We start from the raw sequence: 24855 nt of genomic DNA, 5'->3' as shown, positions 1-24855 counted from the left end.
CAAGATAAATAAATGGATTGCGTCAAGTAATAAATTTAGTAAAATCCAACAAATTTAATGAAATAATAATTTAATTATTAAATATATGTTTCAAGAATAATGAGGGTTGGTACCATCTGTGATAGTGAGGGAGAGTGATAGTTTTGACAATTGACATTAATCAGTCTTACTCAGAGAATTAAGGATGTTAACATGCATCATTACTCTTCCAATTGCATGCTTATCAAATAAGCCAAGTAGGATATTCTTGACCTTGCATTATTAACCGCATTCAGAGATTCTATTTCAATTAACCATATCAGCTAGCACAACGTCATCAAATAAATCGGAAAATTAATTTGATCGCTTGACTTTGTATTAAATTAATTTGAATATTTTTTAATTTTATGTATATAACATCACTTGTGAAATCAATTAATTTTTAACAATTTTATATATTATTGAAATTAATCTCACCAATGTTTATTGTTTATTGGTGAGCTTAATTAAAAACACCCTAGGTAGCTCTACTCTAAATTGTACGTATGTAAAAATTAACTAACTGACTGATCATATATAGCAATAATAATAACAACAAATTCAATGCGGTTGATAAGTAAATATAATAATGACAAACAACAATAATATATAAGTACGTAAACAAATGGTTGTGGTACCGGTAGAGAATTAAATAACAATAATTAATGAACTCAAACATGATATTATGAGAACTATTTGTCAAAGTTACCGTGGTATATATATAAAACGAAATACTAAAGATATTGCTAATATCAATTAAATTCTTTTATTTTATTTTATAAAAAACAGTAAGTTCTCTTGGCGTCACAGTTATGTAGTTTATTATATATATAGCTCAATTATTATGAATCTACTAAAAAACATACTAATTATGTGCAAACATATCTATATATTTTTGTGATGGAATACAACTTATTTGTTGACACGTCAATATTTTATGGCAGGTAAAGAAGAAATTAAATCTTTACTGTCGTGACATTCTTTTGCTTGTGCAAAATTTTGTGGCCTTCCAAGATATCTACATAGAAGTATCACTAAAGAGAAAATGATAATATTGTAAAAGGTGCACCCATATAGCTTGTGTACATTATTTTGTTATATAAACCATGCATTTCCTTGTACTAAAAATATTTCCAGAAAAACAAAAAAAAAGAGACATAGGATATATAGGTAGGTAGGATTCCAGAAAATCCAAAGAAAGGTTTATTACAGTGTTAGGAGCTCATCTTTTCCTCGCGTTTTCACTGGTAACAAGAAGACAAGGAGGAAGTGTGGTTAAGAAAGCCCCATGCACAGTCCCTTTCTCTCTCTCTCTCTCTCTCTCTATGCACATGGAAAGGAGGGGTCGTTATCACCGTCCGATCCCGTACAAGCCTCTCTCGATAGTGGTCACTGGCACCTATGTGATAATGGCAACATCTATAATTTCCATGTGATCAAACCGAGGAGGAGATGAACCCGGGTGCCACCCCTTTATTTATTTATGTACGTATGTTAATTAATAAATACGCTGCTGCACTATCTCAGACTCATTAAATATATATAGTTGCATTGCATCCCTGAATCCATGATCCATCCATCGTTTCGGATATCGGATTTCGGAGCACCGTTTCGGTTCTGTAGACATCACAAACGGTACAGCATAATCTGCCAGTGCAAAGAGACAAATTAATTCTATACCCTTATTCTAGCTGCATGCTAGCTAGGACTTATCATGATATTATATATATATATATATATATATATATATAGAGGTGGGCTACGGTGAGTTGCGAAGTAAAACGCGTTTCTACTTCACGTTGTATTTTTATTTTGAAAGTCCAAACGACCGATCCGAACCGTTAGATGTTTAATCCATATTGAAATGTGCTTGGAGACCAAATTTTACATTTTTTGGAATTTATTTACTGTTTATTAAACATTTTTTAAAATTGCTGTTTTCCTGTGAACAGTAAAAAACAGTAAAATTTTCTGGACCATCAGATCAGCGATTTTCAAAATTACATAATAAATAGTAAAAAAATTCCAAAAAAATGTAAAATTTGGTCTCCAAGCACATTTCAATATGGAGAACAAGATGAACGGTTCGGATCGACGTTTTGAACTTAAAAATCACAAAATATGAGCGTGACGTAAAATAGTCGCTTTACTTCGCAACTCACTGTAGCCCATCTCATATATATATATATATATATATATATATATATAATATAGGACTGTAATTGGGATCATGTATTAATGTACAAACATTCAATTTTTTTATTACTATATGTTGTAAATTCTTTTATTAGTATAATGAAATATATATATATAAACTTCTACTTTGGACAAACTAGTTTGCACTTTGCAGTGGAATCTTTTGTATGCTTTCTTTAATGCCAAAAAAATAGGGAATATATATAATTAATTAAGAATATATATATGGCTGAAAACAGTAGTCTACTTGATCAGGACACTGCAAATTCCATAAATAAATGTTGTTGGTAATTAGTACTTCGTTCTTTTTGCCCACCTCAACTTGAATATACAAAAATAATATTATCTTTGACATAAAAAATATTATTTTCCGTACTTTTTTAAGTCTACGTACTGTGGTAACTGGTAAGGAATTGAGGAACTGCATGTATTCATAAAAGATAAGTGCTGACCTACACAAAGGAAGGTTGAAAAAAAGAACGAATAGTTGACCTGTTTGGATAAGAGCATGGAAGAGAGAGAGAGAATTTCACATTTTTTTTTATAATATGAGAGAGGTTAAATTATTTTAACTCATTTTTATATATTGACGGTATTAGATTTTTAATATATGTGACCGCCTTAAACTAATGACCTATCCCATATATATATATAGAGAAAGAGAGAGTATGGCTAAATTGCTACCGGTAGCACTTCGATCTAAGTGCTTACGGGGTCATATCTTTGTATTTGATGTTCAAACAACAAATTCAAATCGTTAGATGTTCAATCTATATTAAAATGTGCTTGGAGACCAAATTTTTTATATTTTTTGGAATTTTTTTACTATTTATTAAGATGGTTTGAAATCGTTGTTTTTTAATGGTGCAGAATTTTAATAAAAATTTAGGTCAAAGTGCTACCGGTAGCAATTTAGCCATACTCTATATATATATATTAAAGAACTAGAGAAGGGGATATATAACTGGAATCTGATGATAAATAAACAAATTAATAATTGAAACTGTGAACTCTGCATATTTGAATTCAATTTTGTATCCAACAGAAATAAAGAAAGTGACAAAGTTTCCATGAGCCAAAATGCCAAATTGGTCACTGTTGGGTGTACCTTGCAATTTGCAGATTATATATATATATATATAAAGCAAACAACCGGCATAGTAGTCATATGTAGCCAAGTTATTGGACCATACTAAAATTGATTGTATTGTAGATTCCTATATCAGCATGTCAAACATATACCAATTGATATATTTTGGAGTAATTAGCTAAGCTAATGATCTTATTTGCACAATTTAATTCATCAATCGGAGCTAAACAAACTTAGCGCGCGGTTTAATTAATTGGAGTGTTTAAAAAATAATTGGAAAGTTGGAGATCGAGTTTTCATCTCTAAAATAATAATTTACGTATAATCGTCTAACTTATATTTAAGATAAAGATGAAAGGTATCCATAAAAAATAACATTTGTAGGTGGAATCAGAAAATTGAGATTAATAATGCTGAATGAATAAATGTCATGTAATTTTATTTAATAAGAAGAACTAATAGTAATAATTTTTTGTAAATGATAAAAATGAATCCTTTTAATCTATAGAAAGGCTTAGTTCCCTTTAACTTTTTTTTTTTTACGATCCCTGTAGCACTCTATCCACTGACAAACACAAATTCACCTCATTCCTGCACATGTATAATAATTCGAGCTTCATTCCTCCCGTAGGAACATACATCAATGCGGGGTGCACAAAATGCTCGTAGTTTGTAATTCAATTGAGTTCAATTTGAAAAAAAAATCAGTTTGAAACGAATTAAATCAGTTCGGTTTTGAAACGAATCAAACTCAGTTCGGTTTGAATCAAACTCGAATTGAGTCTGATTTGGCTCAAAACTCTTATTTTTTAGTTTTAAAGCCTACTTCAATTTCGAACCAGTTCGGTTTAAAACTAGTTCGAATCACACCGAATCAAACTCGAATTTTTCTTTTCAATTCGAAAATCTTGCTTCAATTTCGAACTAGTTCGGTTCGAAATTGGTTCGAACTTGAACTCCAACTGAGTTAAGTTCGATTCAGTTCGATTCGTTTGTAGCCCTAGTCCTACCAGTTGCGATAAAGCAGCAGTGTCCCTCTTCCCTTCTATCTGAAAATAAATCTGGTGCGATTCCAAAGAATCGTACGGAGCCTGTTTTTCCAAATCTAACTGTTCACTTGTTTTGAGATTCATGCATAAAAAACAATTGCTCTTGAGATTCGTGCAATCCAAAAAAAATTACGATTGGATTTGAAAAAGGAGGCTTCCTGCAATTCTTTGAAATTGCAGTAGATTTATTTCCAATTCTATCTTCGTCTGCCTCTTCACATTCAGGTTTCCAACACAAGATGTATAAATATTTCTATTGGAAATTAAACATTGGAATCAATATGACATATTGTTTCTTGGCCATATTGGATGAAAGATGTATAAAAATTTCTATTGGAAAACATTGGAATAGTCAATATGACATGTTATTTCTTAGCCATATATATATATATATATTGTTTCTTAATTAGCATGCACCTAGCTGTTCTTGTGGTGATGCACTATATATATGCGTAGTGTAGTGTAGTGTAGTGTGTGCAGTATATATATTGCGTTCAAGGTCAAGGCTTGTTTCCCTATTGGTCAGAGTACGAAGCTATGGAACTATTGTTCTTTTGTTTTTGTTCATGACTATTATTTCTCTTTCTTGTAGCACTTTAACCTTAAGGTAAAAAAAAAAAAAGAGAGAGAGAAGAGAAATTAATTACTACAGTTTTCTCTATCAGTTAGGTAGGGATTAGGTCAGCACATATGTCAATTATTTCAAAGAAGAAAAAATATATATCAATGAAATTAATCTTCTTCAATTTGGAATTTCCATATGAGGAAGTTGTCTTTATCTAGTTTTGAATGAGATATGGTGATAAAAACTGAAGAGAACATCAGTGGAAAATAAAGGGAGAATGAAATCAGATATATATATATATATATAAACACGAAAAAGGAAGCTTTTATATCAATATCGACATTGCCGACAAGACTATTTTATCCGTGAAGGTAAAATTACTTAACAACATTTGTATTTTTACGGATACTTTCGTAGGTAATAACTATATTCGTAATAGAAATTAATTTATATAATTTTATGTTTGGTAATTGGCATTTTTTATCTTCACAGATAATACATATTCTTGTATATATATCGTGATGCCATTTTGATCAGCTTAACAATAGACCGGTTTATACAATTTTACATTTTAAAAAATGGTTAATACACAAATAGGATGAAATATTCATTTCTAAAAATAGACAATATACCACATCCGGCTATGTGGATTGTGTTAGAAATGTACTGAAAGGTCAGAATATTATGAGTCATAATTAATAGTTACTTGTGTAATTATAATATGAATTAGGTCATTTTGGATTGAACACAATATGGGCCGAAATTTCTGCTATACCTCTCTGATCTGATTACTTTTGAATAAGTGATACTAAATAGGTGCGATCAAATAGTGTGTTGTATTATATGTCACATGCAGATGTGTAGTTTTGTCTCTCTTAGAACTATTCAATTTTTGGATAGAGAGAAAATAAATAAAAATTAAAAAAATAGAGAAACAGTATTTTCGGTTTTGGGAAAAAAAACTAAAAGTATGATATGTCTATTTGCACCACTTCAGGAACAAAGAGTGAAAGGGGAGTACTATTAGTTGGGTCTAGCCCTCCGACTCACAGTTGTTTGTCTGTTCATGTGGATACCGATAGAGACATGGCTGCAGTTGTTGTTGCATAGATCTGACACGAAGCCGGGTATACGAAGTGAAGAAGGTTATTGCTGCTAGTGCTTGAAGTTTCCGCTACGCGTCTAGTTGTAAACTCCATTTATCTTGGAATTAAATTTATATATGAATTCTGATTTGCGAATAGTGAAGAAATGATGAACTAAATCGAATTGTTACACAATAACCTACTCGGATTCCATTCAGATTGGTACTTACTGGATGATTAGGCTTACTTTGTTTTGTGTAGTTAGTTTTTTGACTTGTTGATTGTGCAATTACTTTTACATAGGTTTTGTGCAGGGTTTTGTTTTGTGGATTTTAGCTGAATTATTATTATGATGTTTTGTAACTAAACAGATGTACTGCTGGCCAGGTTTTGGTACCTGTTTTGTGTACCGGGAGTTGATTTCAACTGATTTCAATAGAAATTGGGTCGATGAAATCCACTACTTAAAAACAATAGATAATCTATGGTGCATTACAATGCATATGTTATCTTGTATATTGGACAACAAATCATTAGTTTTGATTTTCAAAACAACTGATTCAAACTGTTCAATTCGATATCCATGCTAAAATGTGCTTAATTGGAGACCAAATTTTATATTTTTTGAAATTTATTTGCTATTTTTTCTAGAATTTTTTAAAATTGTTGTTTTTTCTATGGTCCAAAATTTTCTAAAAACAACAATTTTCAAAAATTCTAAACAAATAGAAAAAAAAATTCAAAAAAAATAAAATTTGGTCTCCAAGGACATTTCAACATGGAGAGCATATTGAGCCCGTTAAATCGACTATTTGAACTTTGATTCTGACATTTTACATCCAATGTACAAGAGGACCTATACATTGCAATGTACCATAGCCCATCTCTCTCTCTCTCTCTCTCTCTATATATATATATATATATATAGAGAGAGAGAGAGAGAGAGAGAAAGACTATGATTGCTTTGCAAATTAAAGTGGGTGTTTTAATTTGCGCTCATATCTCTTGTTTTAAAGTTCAAATAGTCAATCTGAACTTCTCAACATGTTCTTCATATTGAAATGTGCTTGGAGACCAAATTTTAGATTTTTTTTGGAAAAATTTTACTATATTTTTAGAAATTTTCAAAATCAGTCTTTTGAATTTTTTTTATTTAATGAAAAACACTAATTTTGAATAATTCTAAAAAAATAGTAAATTTTTTTCAAAAAATGTAAAATTTGGTCTCCAAGTACATTTCAATATGAAGAACATATTGAGAAATTCGAATTAACTATTTAAACTTTGAAACTATAGATATGAGCACAAATTAAAACACCATCTTTAATTTGCAAAACATGGTATCCTATATATATATATATATATATATATCAGGGTTCTAAATAGCTAGCTATAGCGGCGCTATAGCTTTTCCGGACCATAAACGCGAAGCTATGAGATAAAATTGCGCTAACTCAGCTACGACCGCTATAGCTATAATAGCTTACCGCTATTACCGCTATATAAGACCCGCTATAGCTACCGCTATGCTACATGTTTTTTTTTTGCAATTTATATGGACTTTTGTACTTCTATTCTTATTTCTAATACTACATGGTCTTCTACGATAAGTATACTAAACCAAACTATATGCTTCTATTTTTATTTGTGATTTATTCTATCATTCTATATCGAGAAATATTCAAATACTAATTCTTCATTTTGATTACTTTTTTTATAGTATTCATTTATAAAATTATTATCGTTTGTTTCAATTGAAAGCTGATTTTGATTATTATTATAATTATAATTATAAAATGTTTAAATATGTATATTGACTTCATTTACCTTATAAAATTAATTGCTCTTTTTCTATTATAATATGTAATACCATGAAATATAAACTATTAAATAATGTTACTTTTTAGATTTTTTTTCCTTCTTATTTGTGTAATTGATAAAAAGTATAGACTTAGATTAGTTGTCATTTAGTTGTTACATCAATTCTCTAATATTGATTATGTTGATAATTAGTAGAAATATAGAATATAAAGTTTGAAAAGGGAAAATCGCTATGTGTGATAGCTTCCGCTATAGCTACGCTATTCGCAATAGTTTTTTTTTTTGGTCTCCTCGCTATGCCGCTATAATCGCTATTTAGAACCTTGATATATATATATATATATATAGAGAGAGAGAGAGAGAGAGAGGGGTTGGCTATCCTACTTCCATAAGCATATGAGAGCATATGCTTATAACTCGTTTTTGTATTTTTAATGTCCAAATGGTTGATCTGAAGTGCTCAGCATGTTCTCCATATTAATATGTGTTTGGAGACCAAATTTTATATTTTTTGAAATTTTTTTACTATTTTTTTATAATTTTTCAAAACAGGGTTTTCATATTTTTTATTATTTTTCTTAATATTTTTTATGAGATTTTTCATATTCTATTATTTTTTTTATTATTTTGGAGATCGTAGCACAAAGGGTCTTATGTCCAACGGTGTCTTAACAAAACAGTAAAATCAAAAGCCACCATTGGATCAACGATTTTCAAAGTGGCTTAATAAATAGTAAAAAAATTTAGAAAAAATGTAAAATTTGGTCTCCAAGCACATTTCAATATAGAGATCACATCTAATAGTTCAGATCAACATTTTGGATTTTGAAAAAGAAAAAATAACTTATAAACATATACCTCATATGCTTATGGAAGTAGAGTAGACAACCTCTCTCTCTCTCTTATAAACATATACCTCATATGCTTAACAAAACAGTAAAATTAGAAGCCACCGTTGGATCAGCGATTTTCAAAGTGGCTTAACAAATAGTAAAAAATTCAGAAAAATGTAAAATTTGGTCTCCAAGCACATTTCAATATAGAGATCACATCTAACGGTTTAGATCAACTTTTTGAATTTTCAAACTTCAAATTTGGACCGGTAGCACTTTGGCCCATATTCTACTGAAAGCATATTAGTCACTCTCTCTCTCTCTCTCTCTCTCTATATATATATATATATATATATATGAGGAGGGATCAAGTTACAACAATTTTTGAGTTACAACAAGCATTTTCTACATTTTCAAAGTCCAAATCATCAATCCAAACCGTTAGATGTGATCTCTACAATAAAATGTGCTTGGAGACCAAATGTTACATTTTTTGGAATTTTTTTACTATTTATTAAGATGGGTACATAATTCAATGGTCTGAATTTAACTAGTTTTTGTACCCATCTTAATAAATAGTAAAAAAATTCCAAAAAAATGTAAAATTTGGTCTCCAGGCACATTTTATAGTAGAAATCACATCTAACGGTTTGGATCGACGATTTGGACTTTGAAAATGTAGAAAATGCTTGTTATAACTTGTTATAACTCAAAAATTGTTATAACTTGATCTCTTATATATATATAGTATGGCTAACGCGCTTCCTCTAGTATATCAACAATATGCTTCCGGTCTCTAAATTCTATCGAATCAGCTTCAAATGACAAATCTAAACCGTTCAAACCAATGTCCTTAACGAGAGCTTTGTTTCCATATAAAAAAAAATTAAGTTTCGAATTTATTTACTATCAAGTCAAGCGGTCAAAAGATGAATGATTTTATGCTCATTTTAATGCACTATTTTGGTCATTTTTTTGACCGCTTGACTTGATAGTAAATAAATTTGAAACTTAAATTTTTTTTATATGGAAATGAAGCTCTTGTTAAGGACATTGGTTTGAACGGTTTAGATTTGTCATTTGAAGCCGATTTGATAGATTTTAGAGACCGGAAGCATATTGTTAATATACTATAGGAAGCGCGTTAGCCGTACTCTATCTATCTATCTATCTATATATATATATATATATATATATATATATGAGAATGCACCCAAATGTACCCTATCCTTTTTCTCCGTTTTCAAAGTCCGAATAGTCAATCCAAACCGTTAGATGTGATCTATATATTAAGATGTGCTTGGAGACCAAATTTTACATTTTTTTGGAATTTTTTTACTATTTATTAAGCCACTTTGAAAATCACTGATCCAATGGTCCAGAAAATGTAAAATCAGTGATTTTCAAAGTGGCTTAATAAATAGTAAAAAAATTCCAAAAAATGTAAAATTTGGTCTCCAAGCACATCTTAATATATAGATCGCATCTAATGGTTCGGATTGACTATTCGGACTTTAAAAACGGAGAAAAATGATTTGAAAGATAGGGTGCATTTGGGTGCATTTGAACCCTCTTCTATATATATATATATATATGTATGTATGTATGTATGCTCAAGTAAATTGCAGACAAAGCGAATGATATGAAATTTACAATACAAAACAGAGTCAAATCAGCATCTGCTGCAATAGTGAAAGCTAACATAATATGAAATTAAGCATCCAAAACTGATAGTCAAATCAGCACCTGTTGTAACAGTGAAAGTTAACATAAATCATGATCTGTGTCATGTATTATACGAAACTAACCATCAAAATTTTGTTTTGGGGACAAGATTATATGCAAACCCCACAAAGAGCAGCGCCTTCCATCAAGCTACTGTTCTCAAATAAATTTATAATATCTCTGTCATTGCTGTGTCAGCTGTCTGTTTCCCACAGAACTAGCTCGGATTAAGAGAGAGATAAAGAGAGAGAGAAGGGGAGAGAATCCAATCCCCATATTATATCTTTTCCCAACCGATCCATCTCCTCTTGGCTCTTACTCATTCTCTCTCTTCCTCTCTTTCTCCTCAATCCCCACTCAATATTTCAAATCAGGAAAGGAACAACAGATCCGAGGTTCCATTGCCATCAATCAAAGCATCAAATCAATCAACAGCTCCATTAGAAAAAAACTCTTTCTCTCTCTCTTTCTCTATTCCTGATTTCCTTCTCCTCTCTAGGTCATATATTAAAGAAAGAAAGAAAACAAATCGCCAAATTATCAATCAATCAAATCAGAGAAGAATGTCAACCTCTTCAGGCACCTTTTCGCCATTAGAGCACCACCACCTCCTTGCCTCCGAGCAGCTCTGCTATGTGCACTGCAACTTATGCGATACAGTCCTCGCAGTAAATACAAATCACTTTCTTCTTCTTCTTGATTGATCTGTTTGCGTTGTTATTAATCTTTGCCTGTTCTTAGTCTTTACGGTTTTGTTTTTTTGTTATTAGGTGAGTGTACCGTACACTAGTTTGTTACAGACGGTTACGGTGAGGTGTGGTCACTGTACGAACCTTCTCTCTGTTAATATGAGAGCTTTGTTGTTTAATACAACTGCTGGACAGCTTCACCTTGGCCAGTATTCTCTCCTCTCCCCTAATTCAAACCACACTACTTCTCTCTTGGTATGTATATTATATATCTATATATCATGCATCTTTTTCATTCTCTTTTTCTCTACTTTACATGTATGGTTTCATCCTAAAAGGCTAAAACTTTGCTCCTAATTCTTTTTGGATACTTTTGAGGAAAGTAATTGTAACTTGTAAGTTAATTTGTTGATTTGTAGGATCATGAGATATCTTGCCAAAATCCAAGCTCAGTGCTTGATCAGCCATGTCTGAGTAGCATAACCACATGTAGCAGCAGCAACAACAACAACTGTAACAATGCACCATTGAAAAGGATAATACCTGAAGAACTCCCTCAAACCCAACCTGTCAATAGACGTAATATACTCTCTTTTTTCTTCTTTTTTTATTTTGCTTTTCAGGTTTTTATTCTTCTCTTGTATGGGAATGTTTCAAAACTGTTTTCTTACTTCTTATCAGTGAAATTCTTTTCTATTTTACAATAGTATATATATATACAGACAGAACGAATCAATCCAGTAAAGGACCTTCTGAAATGCATCAAATTTGAAGAAAATTACAAACACGTACAGATTTTTGAAAAGAGAACTGTTTTGAAATCTCTCACTCTCTCTTAATTTTACTTTGATCTTGTCTTGTAACTGTAAAACCTCTTCAGAACCCTCCCATGTCGTCCATACCTCATTAATTATACATGCCATGCAATTCATATCCTTTGTATTTCTGACTCTTAGATATATGTACTAAAATTTTATGTAAATTCTTCTTCTTTAATTTTTTTAATTTTTTAATTTTGCTGTTGTTTTAGCTCCCGAGAAGAGGCAACGGGTGCCATCAGCGTACAATAGGTTCATCAAGTAAGTACATGCTATATATCATTTCCCTAGAATCGAATTTTTTTTTCTTTCAGAAATTATAAATAATGCATGCATTCTATCATTTTTGTTGTTTTATTTATTTGAATGAAATTGGCAGGGAAGAAATCCAACGGATAAAAGCTGGAAATCCCGACATAACTCATAGAGAGGCTTTCAGCGCTGCTGCAAAGAACGTCAGTCTCTCTCTCTCTTAGTCTCTTCCCTTCATTCTAGGGTTTTCATTCTCTTTCTACTCATTTTTATAGTTTAAAATTTCTCTGTCTCTGTCTCAGTGGGCCCACTTTCCCCATATCCATTTCGGACTCATGCCTGATCAGAACCTAAAGAAATCCAGCGCTCCCCCTCAGGTACAACAAGAGTACTTCTTTAATTAATGAACTGTATACAGAATGTTTAACCCATAATAAAACCTATATATAAAAGCCTATGAGCATTATCCGTGCATGCACGTCTTTTGAGGATTGTTTATTAGGCTATGCTAAACTTAGCTTCTGATTCTATTACTGGGTTATCACATGGTTTGACTTGTATCTGTTTTGATGTGACTATTACAAACACTGGTCAACCGTATAGCACGCCTGAGTATATCTATAATTCTATATAATAATTATGTTCAGACATAGATTACTAGGATATATAGTGTTACCAGCTAAATATATACACCTTAATTCTTGGCAGCAAAAACTGTACATTTCTTCTTATGTTATATATCTCCAGCTTCTACCTCCTCTTATATATATATAATGTTTTCAATATATAGTTAACAATATATGTGTTCGTTCTACTCTTATATATATATTAATTATTCCAAACAGTGACAATTTATTTGGCATAAAATTATAACAATTTATTTATTTCACTTAGATTTTGGGCGGGATTATCTATATATATGCACTTCTTAGTCATTTGTTTTTTACCAAATAATTCATAAGATAAACCAATTTCAATTTCAGCTGAAAATCTGAAAGCAATAAAAAGAATAAGAATCCAATTCCTCTTTTTTACACTGTTGTAATTATATATTTTGTTTATCGAAATGAAATTTTAAAAGATCCATATATATTTTCAATTCATGATATTATATGGTGAGGGAAGACAAACCATGTAATCAAAGATGGTCAAATTTCTCAGAAGAAACCATGTGTATTGAATTGCTTTATGTTGTTTTTATTTGAGCCACTTAATTATTCCAAAATAGTTTTTTTTCTGATATAATTAACCTACGTTATTTTTTCGAAAATCATAGTTCTTTCTGCACATAAATTTCCAATTAGGATTATTGGTCCAAGTAATTTATGGGGCAACTATACATTTTTTTGTGTGAGAAATGGATATATATATATATATTGCCCATGCTCTCTAGTTCTTTAATATGGATAAAGCAATCTACTTTCTACATGAAAATTAAATCACAAGTTCAATTATGTTCTAAGTTTAACAAATGATCAACAAAAACAAATTTTAAAATACCTAAATAAATATAGATGAATGCACTAATTAATTGTTGCCTTTTATTCTAGGTGAGAAAAGAAGATGCAACTAATATTCTAAAGGAAGGTTTCTATGCACCGGTGGCTGCTAATATGGGAGTCTCGCCATTTTAAACTGAGCTCACCTCTTCTAGCTTAGCTAGGGCTTCGCCTCTCTCTCTCTCTCTCTCTGCTCTATTTAATTAGTTGTGCTCTAATGTCTAATTAAGGGGCTTTACTGTATAAGGACAGTGACCAATGTATGGTCCTAGGGTTTACCCTTTATCTCTCTTTTTTTTTCTTTCTTTCTTTCTTTATTGTCTTTTAGTCTCTCCTTTTGTTTAGTGGTTTCATGCATGTCCATTAAAGGGAGGCAACGAGTGTTTAGTAGGTACGCATGTCTAAAGGCCGGTATGCAAAGTTTGATCATCAAAATATGTTTTATTAGTTGACTTGGAACATATATTCTCTTTCAATCTGTTATTCGCTGTAGCTTTTGCATGCTGTTCTTCTTTTCTCTTCTTTTTTCTATTTTTTGCTATTTAGTATTCATTTTTCAGAAGTTGAAAGCTAAGAAAACTGTCCATAGTTTACTTTTATCATAATTTAAATAAGCAATTAACCAATTGTACTTACCGACCAACTTTCAAAAAACTGAAGGTGGCAAAAGCACTGTGCATTTTTCAGTACTTTTTCCAAGTAAATCAGAAGTATTGAATCTTGATAGAACCATAACCATGCATTAGGTTTACTTTTTATTCATCAAAAGAAGTTATTTGATAAATATTCTTATTTTTAATTTTATTCATAAAAAAATGTTATTTTATGACCAAAATTGCTATTTGGGTCCATGACTAAGTATAACAAAAGATCAAAGTCGAGGAATAAGCACGATTTGATTAGCGATTGTAACGAGATTAGGCTCGTGACGACCTCTCCTGCTAGAACAAAATAACTACAGAGAGAAGTTGGATGAAATATCAATAAATAATTAACAAGGATAATAGAGGGATAAATCATTTATCAGTGTATTATAAATTCAGCCGTATAAATTAATTATATATGCATGATTGTATGTATAAGAATATTTATTGTATATTTAGTAATATTTTTTTAAATCATCTTATTAATTAGGCATATAAAATTGATGATATAATATATATTTGTGTGTTTGTATGATTACACTAGCTAGTAATTTATTGTTTTGTTTATATTTTTTTATTAACCTTTTATAAAAAATATATATTTATTATTCAATAAGTTCTATGTTTTTTTACAATACACATCCTTGTAATATTTACATCATTTCCATATTGATCGACTGCATAATATTCACGCACTGCCTATGGTTTTGCAGCGATCGACTGTATATATAGTACATATATATGCATATTAACATGATATATTATATATATCTGTAGACAGTGTGTGTGTATAAATTAAAAAACTGACAACGCACCACCGCCGATTCAAAGCTTGTTGTCCGATAACGACCTTCGGATATATATATATATATAACAGAAATAATTGGGGTCACAAATTATGTTGGTTATATATCATGAACATGCATGGTGCGAAACCTAAACCAATATAAAACAAAGAAAAAAGTTCCAGTGATCACCCGAACAAACATATTACTTTAATTTTCCAATTTAATATATATGAAGGCATATTAATGATTTAGACTTGATTAATTAGTTTGATTAGAGACAAATGCAATGTCCTTCATGTGAACAATTGCATATAAAACGTCGTAAATTTGAAACTCAAATGATGAATTTCTTATAAATATTAAACAATTAGATAATTATTGAATTCCAATTTATTTTTACTAAAAAAATGATTTGGACTTGGTTTATTCTCGATCAAGTTGCACCGACAAATTAACTGGTGCAAAAAAATTATTATTATTGTTGTCATGACAGAAAAAAAAAATTAGATAATTATTGACCTCCAATATATTTTTACTAAAAAAACGATTTACACTCGGTTCATTCTCGATCAAGTAGCAGGGACTTCCCAGGAGGTCAACAAATTAACTCTACATGTGTAGTTTCTACACAGCTTATTCTAAGCCAGAAAAAATGAGAAAAGTTTATGATAGGCTTGGCGAGCCAAAGGTATAAAAACAGTCTCTTTTATGATAATGAAACTCTTACGAATTGAGCAGTAGTACTAGAATGGGTGACCTCTTGAGTAGCCCCTGTGTTGCTGATTTCGGTTGGGTTTTATATCTAACCTACTGCAACTTGTTTGAGAATAAAGACTTTGAAGAAGAAAAAGTCATCATCACGGAATCACATAACATATTTAGTTAATTACATACTTTTGATTGAACTAAGGTGATAGTATATGCATTCCATATTTTTTTTTTTCCTTTCATGTTTGCCTGGCTAATTTTCTTTACTTGAGAACATATATAGTTTCCAAATTTAAGTTTTCCGCTCATCTGGAAATCATAATTAATTTAATGTACAATTTTAAGTTCGCCAGTCCAGTAAATTAAATGAATTCCTCTTACATTTTCTCAGATCCCACTGATGTGTGTATACAAATTATAATTGAAGTTCTTGATTTCTTGGAAGTTCTTCTAAGGTCTCCTATCCGCATAGATTTTGAGATCATACATGAAATAGTTTACCGGGTTTTACTTAATTCAATCGAAATAAAGAAAAAAAATTATACCCATTTGTAATTGAATTCACATCCCCTCGGGTTATGGGACTGAGTACAATTGAATCAGACGGTTCAAAATTGTTCTTTTTAACTTGACACGAATCTTAAAGCACAAATAATACTGTCCTCCTATGCCATACCTCGGAGGATACAGATCCTTTATAATTATTCTTATATATGAAGTGACAGGTAGTACTGATATTCATACACACTGCAGAGACAGAAATATGAAAATGCATACTTACTATTTCATAAACAACTATATATTATTTGAGCATAAAATAGAAACCTGCATGAACTTGCATCAAACATCCGGCTAATATGCTTTTGTAAGCACTTCGGTCGAAATATTTACGGATTTCAAAATTTTACATGTGAAATGTCGAAATACGCAGTCCAGTAAATTGATTATATATTAAACTTGTAGAATACCAATTTTTACTATTTTTATAATTTTCCTACTATTTTTTTATAATTTGTCGAAAGATGGTCTTTTTTGACATACCAACAGTGTATCAATATGCATACAAATCTTTATTTTTTGACCGCCTGATTTGATACTAAATGAATTAAAAAATTAAAAAAAATATATATGTAAACTAGTCATGAGATAAATTTTGAATTGGAAATATATGAACTGAAATTCTACTAAAAGCATATTAACTTGACTATATTTATGTGTTTATATAAGATTAAGACTTAGATGTTATGGATAGCATAAGGCCTTTCGTGCTACTGCCTCAAAAACCTATCGTATAAATTTTAAAATTTGATCTAATTAGCTTAGTAAATTTGTTATAATGAACTTGTTGAATATCAATTTTTATTATTTTTGGAATTTTTTTTACTATTTTTTATAATTTATGAAAGATGACAAAAATGACCTAAAATATTAGCAATTTTTATTTATTTTTAAGCTATTTTTTGCTATCTTTCATAAATTTTAAAAAATAGTAAAAATTGGTATTCCACAAGTTCATTATATAACCAATTTACTGAACTATTTAAATCGAAGTTTAAAATTAATACGATAAATTTTTGATACCGTAGCACATAAGTCCTTGTGTTATTCTTCTTTTTTGAAAACTTGTCAGAGGCTGACAAAGGAAGTCCTTGTGCTATTCATAACACCTAATCCTTACTTATAATTTGAGATTTTCACACTAAAAGGAGGTGGTTTGTGCAAGGAGACAAACAACTTGTGAAGTGGAGGCAGCTAAAAAGGTACGTCACCTGATGTCTTTTTGTCAAAGAATCTGGTATGGCCAAGCTAAGTTATCAGAATTTGACACAGATCCATCTCAGTGAAAGTGCAGCAAACAGCATGGCCAAGGCCTCTTCATGGCCCCCACAAAACATGCACATAATAATTGTGTTTTGATCTTTTGGATGGAATGCATCCTTTCAAACCGAAATTAATGGTATACCACATGATTTCACCTCATCCCAATATATATATATATATAATATACTGATCCAGTCAGTCAACTCATGATATATTTGTCATTATTACTATATGCAATAGTGCCTTTTATCAAAAAAAAAAAAAAAAAAAAAAAACTATATGCAATAATTAAATTGATTGAACTTTTAAAGAAAAAATGAATAGTAAATTGGTGATGTTTTGAAGCCCATAATAATTTGTTCCCTTTCTCTGGCCTTTACCAGAACAGCAGTCACAGCAGTATTTCAGCTTAAGTTGAAGAAAAGGAATGTCAAATCTTGTGTTTCAATCCCAACCTTATAATTTAAAAATTCTTGTGGGGTTGATAAATTAATAAAGATTTTATAAATCTTTGGAGCTGTTCATGACCTGACTACTGTCTACTGATACAGCGATAGATATAGGTATGGCAGATGGTGGACCATCTTAAAATAAAAATGATCAACTATATATGACATTTTTAACGATGATGACATGCTTAAAATATTATACATACCTTGTGCTTCAGTCCATGTATGCGGCCATGCAATTTTGGTATAAAATACCAAATTATATGGGCTTGCATGATAACAGTTGGAATAGTAAAATTAATGGTGTTTATTTTGACTGAAAATGGTTGTTAGCAAGAGCAGAGTTAGGCTTTTAAACTGTGAAGGTCAATCTTATAAAATTTATTTATTTTTAGAATAATTATTTCTGTACCAGTGCTACAGTACTCTTGCTACAGTAACTACATTTAGAGGAATAATGTATTACGGTCCCCACTAATTATATTGTGTCAATTAATTATTATTCTAAAATTCCAGCAGTACCCTTTCAAAGCCTCGACACTAATTCCGCGTCAATATTTCTCTAACGAAAATAGTTGACCTCATAAAAATAAATACTTCAGTGCATAGATATAAATACTTTCAATACTTAGATATTAATACTTTCAGTGTCATATGTAAAAAGAGGAGGGATCCAATTACAACATTATGGCAGTTTAGGTCCCCACAAGCAGTTATGTAAAAATTACAACATTGTTTACTATATAGATATAAATACTTGTGTTATTTGAACTATATACTTCAAGATTTAACTATTAATATTTTAAAAAAAAAGTTATAGATCTGCAACGATTGCGGTCCCCACAAGCAATTATGGCAGTTTAGGTGCGGGTACGATTATTTAAAAATAATTAATTTATCATTTACATTGTTTACTATATAGGTATAAATACTTGTGTTATTTGAACTATATACTTCAAGATTTGACTATTAATATTTTAAAATAAAGTTACAAATCTGGAACAGTTGCAGTCCCCACAAGTAATAATGGCAGTTTAGGTGCGGGTACGACATCAGAAATTTCAACAAAAAGTGCGGGTACGATTATTTAAAAATAATTAATTTATCATTTACATTGTTTACTATATAGATATAAATACTTGTGTTCTTTGGACTACATACTTCAAGATTTTATTATTAATATTAAAAAAAAAGTTACAAATCTGAAGTGCAGTTATGGCAGTTTAGGCGCAGGTACTCATATCGGCTTTCTTATTTTTAATATGAATTTATTGTTTTGTTTTTATTTGAGATCATCATCATCATCATCATCATTATTAATCATGATTAAAAATATCATCATATAATTCATATTTTTTATTATTCCAATTAATATATTATCAAACGGAAATTTACTCTTTTAATATATATAATTGCATAATTTAATAGCTTTGTTTAATTACTATTTTACTTTTTATTGTTCGAATAGAACTATATATATATGTTTGTACTCTATATATCACATTTGTTGATTTTAATCAATTCATTCTTTAATTGAAAGTTAAAGCGCTCATCGAACCAACTTTTTATTAATTATAATGAGTATGATTCTATTAGTTCCATGTAGATGGTCATGGAACCAATTGTATTCACACAAGTCTATATCATCTAAAGGCGTTGCAACAAGATCTGTTCTTGTATGGATTTTATCAAGGGAAAGAACAACTAAATTTTGGAAGGTAATGTGATTGGTACAACAGCTGGGGTAGGTAGACTTTGGATTCCATAAGCATTTTATAAAACCAAACAAAAATCATAGTACCATTTGTTATTTGAAAGTCGCCGTCTCAATTACCTGTTTTTGTGTAAATGATGTAGATACGAAAAAGAAATGTAGCTCTTTGAGGAACAGGAATATATACTAGATTGATTACAAAGGGTAGATTTAATAACATATGATATACATATACAGTACCAGAGTACCGACTTTTGAGTTTTGATGATCAAATTCATTTTATTTTCTGGGTTCAAGTAACATAATAATAAAAGCAAAACAATAAAAGAGTAAGGCTTAGGTGCTATGGATAGCGTAATGCCTTTCGTGCTATTGTCTCAAAATCTATCGTATAAACTTCAAACTTCGATGTAAGTAGTAAAATAAATTGATTATATAATGAACTTGTAGAATAATAATTTTTATTATTTAAAAAAAATTACTATTTTTTATGATTTATGAAAAGTGGTAAAAAATAGTTTAAAAATAAAAGAAAATTGACAATATTTTAGACTCAAAACATTCACACAATTCGTAAATATTGAAGAGAGAGAGAGCGCTCTACTTTAAGTCTGATGGATTTCATAACCGTCCGATCTACTTTAAAATTTGTATACACAAAAATTGATACAGATACACAGAAATATTAAAGTGGAGCGCTTCAAGCACATCAGACGGTCTTAGAGCTAGGGGTGTTCATTGGGTCCGATTTATTCAGTTTTGAACTGAACCAAATTAGTTCGGTTCAAACGGCTCGGTTCGGTTTTCTTTTTAAAACCGAATTATAACTTCGGTTCGGTTTGAAAATTTTCAAAACCGAAATAACCGAACCAACCAAACTTTTATATAATATGAATTTGATCCGAACTGCCCCGGTTTATTTCTTAATACTCCGGTTTATTTTTTAATCAATTGCTTTAAATACTTGGTTTATTTCTTAATATACTTCGGTTTATTATAAATCAATTGTTTTAAATAAAAAAATTAATATATTCCGGTTTGAACCGAACAAACCGAAATAAAACTTCGGTTCGGTTGCAATGCTAATTCGGTTCAGTTCGGTTCTATTTTTAAAACTAAATTATAACTTTGGTTTGCCAAGTTCAGTTCGGTTTCAACCGAACAGAACCAATGAACACCTACTCTGCAGTCGGTTCTTAGATGGAATCTGTAGCTTTTGATAGGCTCATGGTCCGGGCTGGCTCTTGATATCTCGGATTAGGGCCCAAAGCCCAAAAGTATTAGATGATAAAGCCCAGCTCATAACGTGACACTTTACATAAAATCGGGCTTACCGTATTTCCAAGTAATTTTGATATTTCAACGATGCAGCAATTAAGTAAATTTTGCATAAACCCCGAATACAGCATTGGTAATTTTGTATATATCTAAAATTCTAAAAACATCACAGAATATAAATTCATAGATATTAGATAAAGCATAAATTAACTTACAAATTCATAGAATATAATATATTAAGATCACAAACAAAATTCATGCAAACCACACAAAAATTCATACAAATTAAGTTTGCAAACTACATTAAGTGCAATTCCATACAAATCAAAATACATCACAATGTTTCAAGATCAAATTGACGGTTGAGTTTACTCATTGGAACTAGGCTATAAATGAGCCTAGTTTGAGCGAGTTATCTCCAACTCGAACTCGGCTCGTTTAATAAACGAGCGAGCCAACTCGAGTTGAGATGATAATAACGAGTTGTAGAGCCAACTCGAACTCAGCTCGTTATCAACTCAAGTTGGCTCACAACTCGTTTAACCAGTGATAGTATTACAACACAAGTTCAAATTCAGCTCGTTATCAACTCGAGTTGGCTCACAACTCGTTTAACCAATGATAGTATTACAACACAAGTTCAAACATATTTTACATGAATCTCAAAGCACAAATAACAATCTAGAGATTCGTATTTGATTATTTTGAGATTTATTGTGACCAATACTATGTAACTTTATGTAACTCGAGTTATAAATGAGCGAGTTGGAGTCAACTCGAACTCAGCTCATTTATTAAACGAGTTGGCCAACTCGAGTTGTAAATGAGCCGAGTTAAACGAACTGTAAATGAGCGAGTTATGAGCGAGTTACGAGTTCAAGCTTTTTTTGCCCAGTCCTAATTGGAACATATATATCTAAGCTGTGAAGATAGACTGATAGAGTAGTGACTTCAATTTGCCATTACTCAAGGTCGGCTAAATTAGCTGTACCTAGTTTCAGTGAAATATCAGTTTTGAAATATTTGGTTGCCAAATGACTAAAATTTGAAGCATTTTAGATAGAAGGTAAAGGAAAAAAGAAAATACAATTACACACACTTACAGAAACTAGAGATGCGTGCCCTCGCGCGCTTTGCTTTGACGGTGAACTGTTTGCGATATTACAAGTTGTAAACAGTTAAACAGAGAAAAAAATGTGTAGAAAGTTGAAACGATGATACAGAGATATAATAAAAGATATATGAGGAGTTGGAAGTATAAATTTACATAACAAAATTGTACATAGGCCTAAAATTCATCAGCTGTGTTTGGATATAGCACGTTATCCCTATGTCGTGGTACTGTCATGCAAAGTTTTTCTATTTACCAATTTTAACAAATTGATTCCAAGTGTTCTTTGCATGAAGACACCGAACAAATTGTTATTTGCAATTAACAAAATATGTCCAACTCTTCTCTCTGTTTTTTTCACCGTGCATAAATGATAAAAATTTGAAATAGATAGTTTGTTTTGTTTGGAGTGTGCGTCATGTTCAGACATCTAACTTGATAATCATTCATATAAAATATGAGCTATATATGCAAAGATATAATTCCCAAAACATTACCACTTTTTCTTTTGTGCTGCAATGTTTAACTTTCAGTTTGTAGTACAATGAAACCAAAACAATAAAAGAAACATATCCATGGCATATTTGAAAGATAGAATTGTACAGATACCTAATTCAATTCACATCTGCCAGTAAATGACATGGTGTTTGAGTCAATGTCATGATGTTCCTATAAAACAATCAGGCAAAATATTGTATGGTAAAGCTCTGATGCCAGTTTGCTGGTTGCGAGATATTGTTCATTTGGTTCTAAACAAATATAAAAAACAGGTTGTGTTACATAGTAAAACAAAATGATGCTACATCAATTAGCGATAGGTGTGGCAACGAGCTGGCTCATCACGAGTTGGGTCTAATTTGAACTCGTTACTAGCTGGCTCGTCCGAGTCACAAGTGAGTTAATTTTAGAGGTCCGAGCTAAAATCTCAGCTAGAAATCGTCACATGCTGGACTGAGCTGGCAAGCTAGGTCTGACTAGATCTTGATTTAAGAAGAAAATAAATTTTACGAACTTTTTGGACCGAACTGGACAGTATAAAATGCACACAAATTCATACAAATTTACAAATTAATGCCTAGCCGAGTTGGCGAGCAAGGTAGACTCCAGTTTGAACTTGTTAATTTTGAACCGAGCTAGTAGCAAGCTGGCTCGTTAACAACTCGGTCCAGCAACAAACAAACTGTTAGCAAACAAGTCAAGTGCGAGTTACAAGCTTTTTTGCCACCGTTAATCAGTGACAAAGAATTCTTAAGCTATTTGAATATCTTGTTTTGGACCTCAAGTCTTTGCCAACTTGTACCAAGCAACCTTTTTATATAAAAATGTCATTTTATCAATTTTCTGGTACCACAATCAAGCATGCATGGAACCTTTATGAAGATCTCTGTATATTAATCCTTACCAAAATCTCCTCCTCTCCTTCGGGTTGATGGAAGTTTCTGATCTCTTCGTGGAGGCATTGTGCCAATATTTCATCAGACTCATCAACCCGTGCAATTTGATCCATTAGTTCCTGATTTTTCAATTCAGATCAATTATGGATAATTGCACCAGTTGAGTGTGATGAAAAATTTGCACGTGCCAAAATTTATGAAGATTGGGTGTGTGTGCGTGTGTGTATTAAATCTTCTCTTCTCTCCTTCAGGTTGATGGAAGTCTCTGTTGATATCTTACTGGAAACGTGCCAATATTTCATCAGACTCAACTGTGCAATTTGATCCATTAGTTCATGACTTTTCAATTCAGATCAAAATTGACACGTGCCAATATTACACCTGTAAGTGAGTACTGTTCCAGAGTGGCCAGTGTGGCTAGAGTGTGAGAGAGAGGCGGAGAGCGTATAACCCTAAGTGCATAAATCAACGGTTCAGATTGTATTAATATTAGCTCGTTACAGGGCTGAGTTGGGCCGAATCGAGCTGAGGCGCTGAGCATATAACTTTAAAAGGCTGTTGGCAATAGGAAATTTTTTTGAAGCTTAATCTGTTTTTTTTAGCTTTCTTAGCCGTTTAATTATGTTGAATACCAGTTTTTTAGTACGGATCAAAATCAACTCTTTTAGCTTTTTTTTGTCCGAATCATAATCCTCTACTAAGGTCTTGAAGCACCTCTACCTCTTCCTTTAGCCTTTAGCTTTCTTAGCTTTTATTCATGGATTAAGACAACCGAACATCGGTTCCTTAGCACTCTTTAAGCTCTTAATTCTTTGTTGCCGAACAGCCTCTAAGTGCATAAATCAACAGTTCAGATTGTATTAAAATTAGCTTGTTATAGGACCGAGCTGGACCGAATCGAGCTGAGACAAACTCAAAATTGGTCTAAACTGGACCGAGCCACCGGCTCGTTGTCAGCTCGTCCAAGGTTCACATGGGGCAAGTTTTTTCGGCCAGCACTAGCGGCAAACTAAAGTAAATGCATTTTTTATTATCCTCGTTCTGAACTAGTTACAAAGAAATTTTGACTGTTAACGATGGTAAAGCATATTTATTATAGTGGGGCAAACTAAAGAATATTTGTAGAATAATGCACAACTGATTTTGAGTGGGGCTAAACCGAAAAAAAAAAATGCATTCTTAATCATATCCATTGTATATTATAAAGTTGCATGAAAACTATGATTTTTCATTAGGGCCAAGCACAAATTTACAAATACACGCAGCTTTTTTTTTTCCTAAATAATTCATGAACTATTCATGTTTTCC

At 31.2% G+C, this 24855-nt stretch overlaps 1 protein-coding gene across 1 annotated transcript; it reads left to right on the top strand.

Moving 5' to 3' along the window:
* Positions 1–10593: 10593 nt before the first annotated feature.
* On the top strand, positions 10594–14137 carry LOC144556899 (protein YABBY 4-like). Its single transcript, XM_078305391.1, has 7 exons — positions 10594–11050; positions 11153–11326; positions 11491–11650; positions 12102–12150; positions 12269–12344; positions 12444–12518; positions 13692–14137. The coding sequence occupies exons 1-7, from the start codon at positions 10946–10948 to the stop codon at positions 13773–13775; spliced, it is 723 nt and encodes a 240-aa protein (XP_078161517.1). The 5' UTR covers positions 10594–10945; the 3' UTR covers positions 13776–14137.
* Positions 14138–24855: the final 10718 nt, after the last annotated feature.

The sequence above is a fragment of the Carex rostrata genome, chromosome 7 (genome assembly GCF_964058835.1).
Source record: "Carex rostrata chromosome 7, lpCarRost1.2, whole genome shotgun sequence".
NCBI classification, from domain to species: Eukaryota; Viridiplantae; Streptophyta; class Magnoliopsida; order Poales; family Cyperaceae; genus Carex; species Carex rostrata.
The sequence above is the reverse complement of the archived record's forward strand: the minus strand, read 5'-3'. Positions and strand labels throughout refer to the sequence as shown.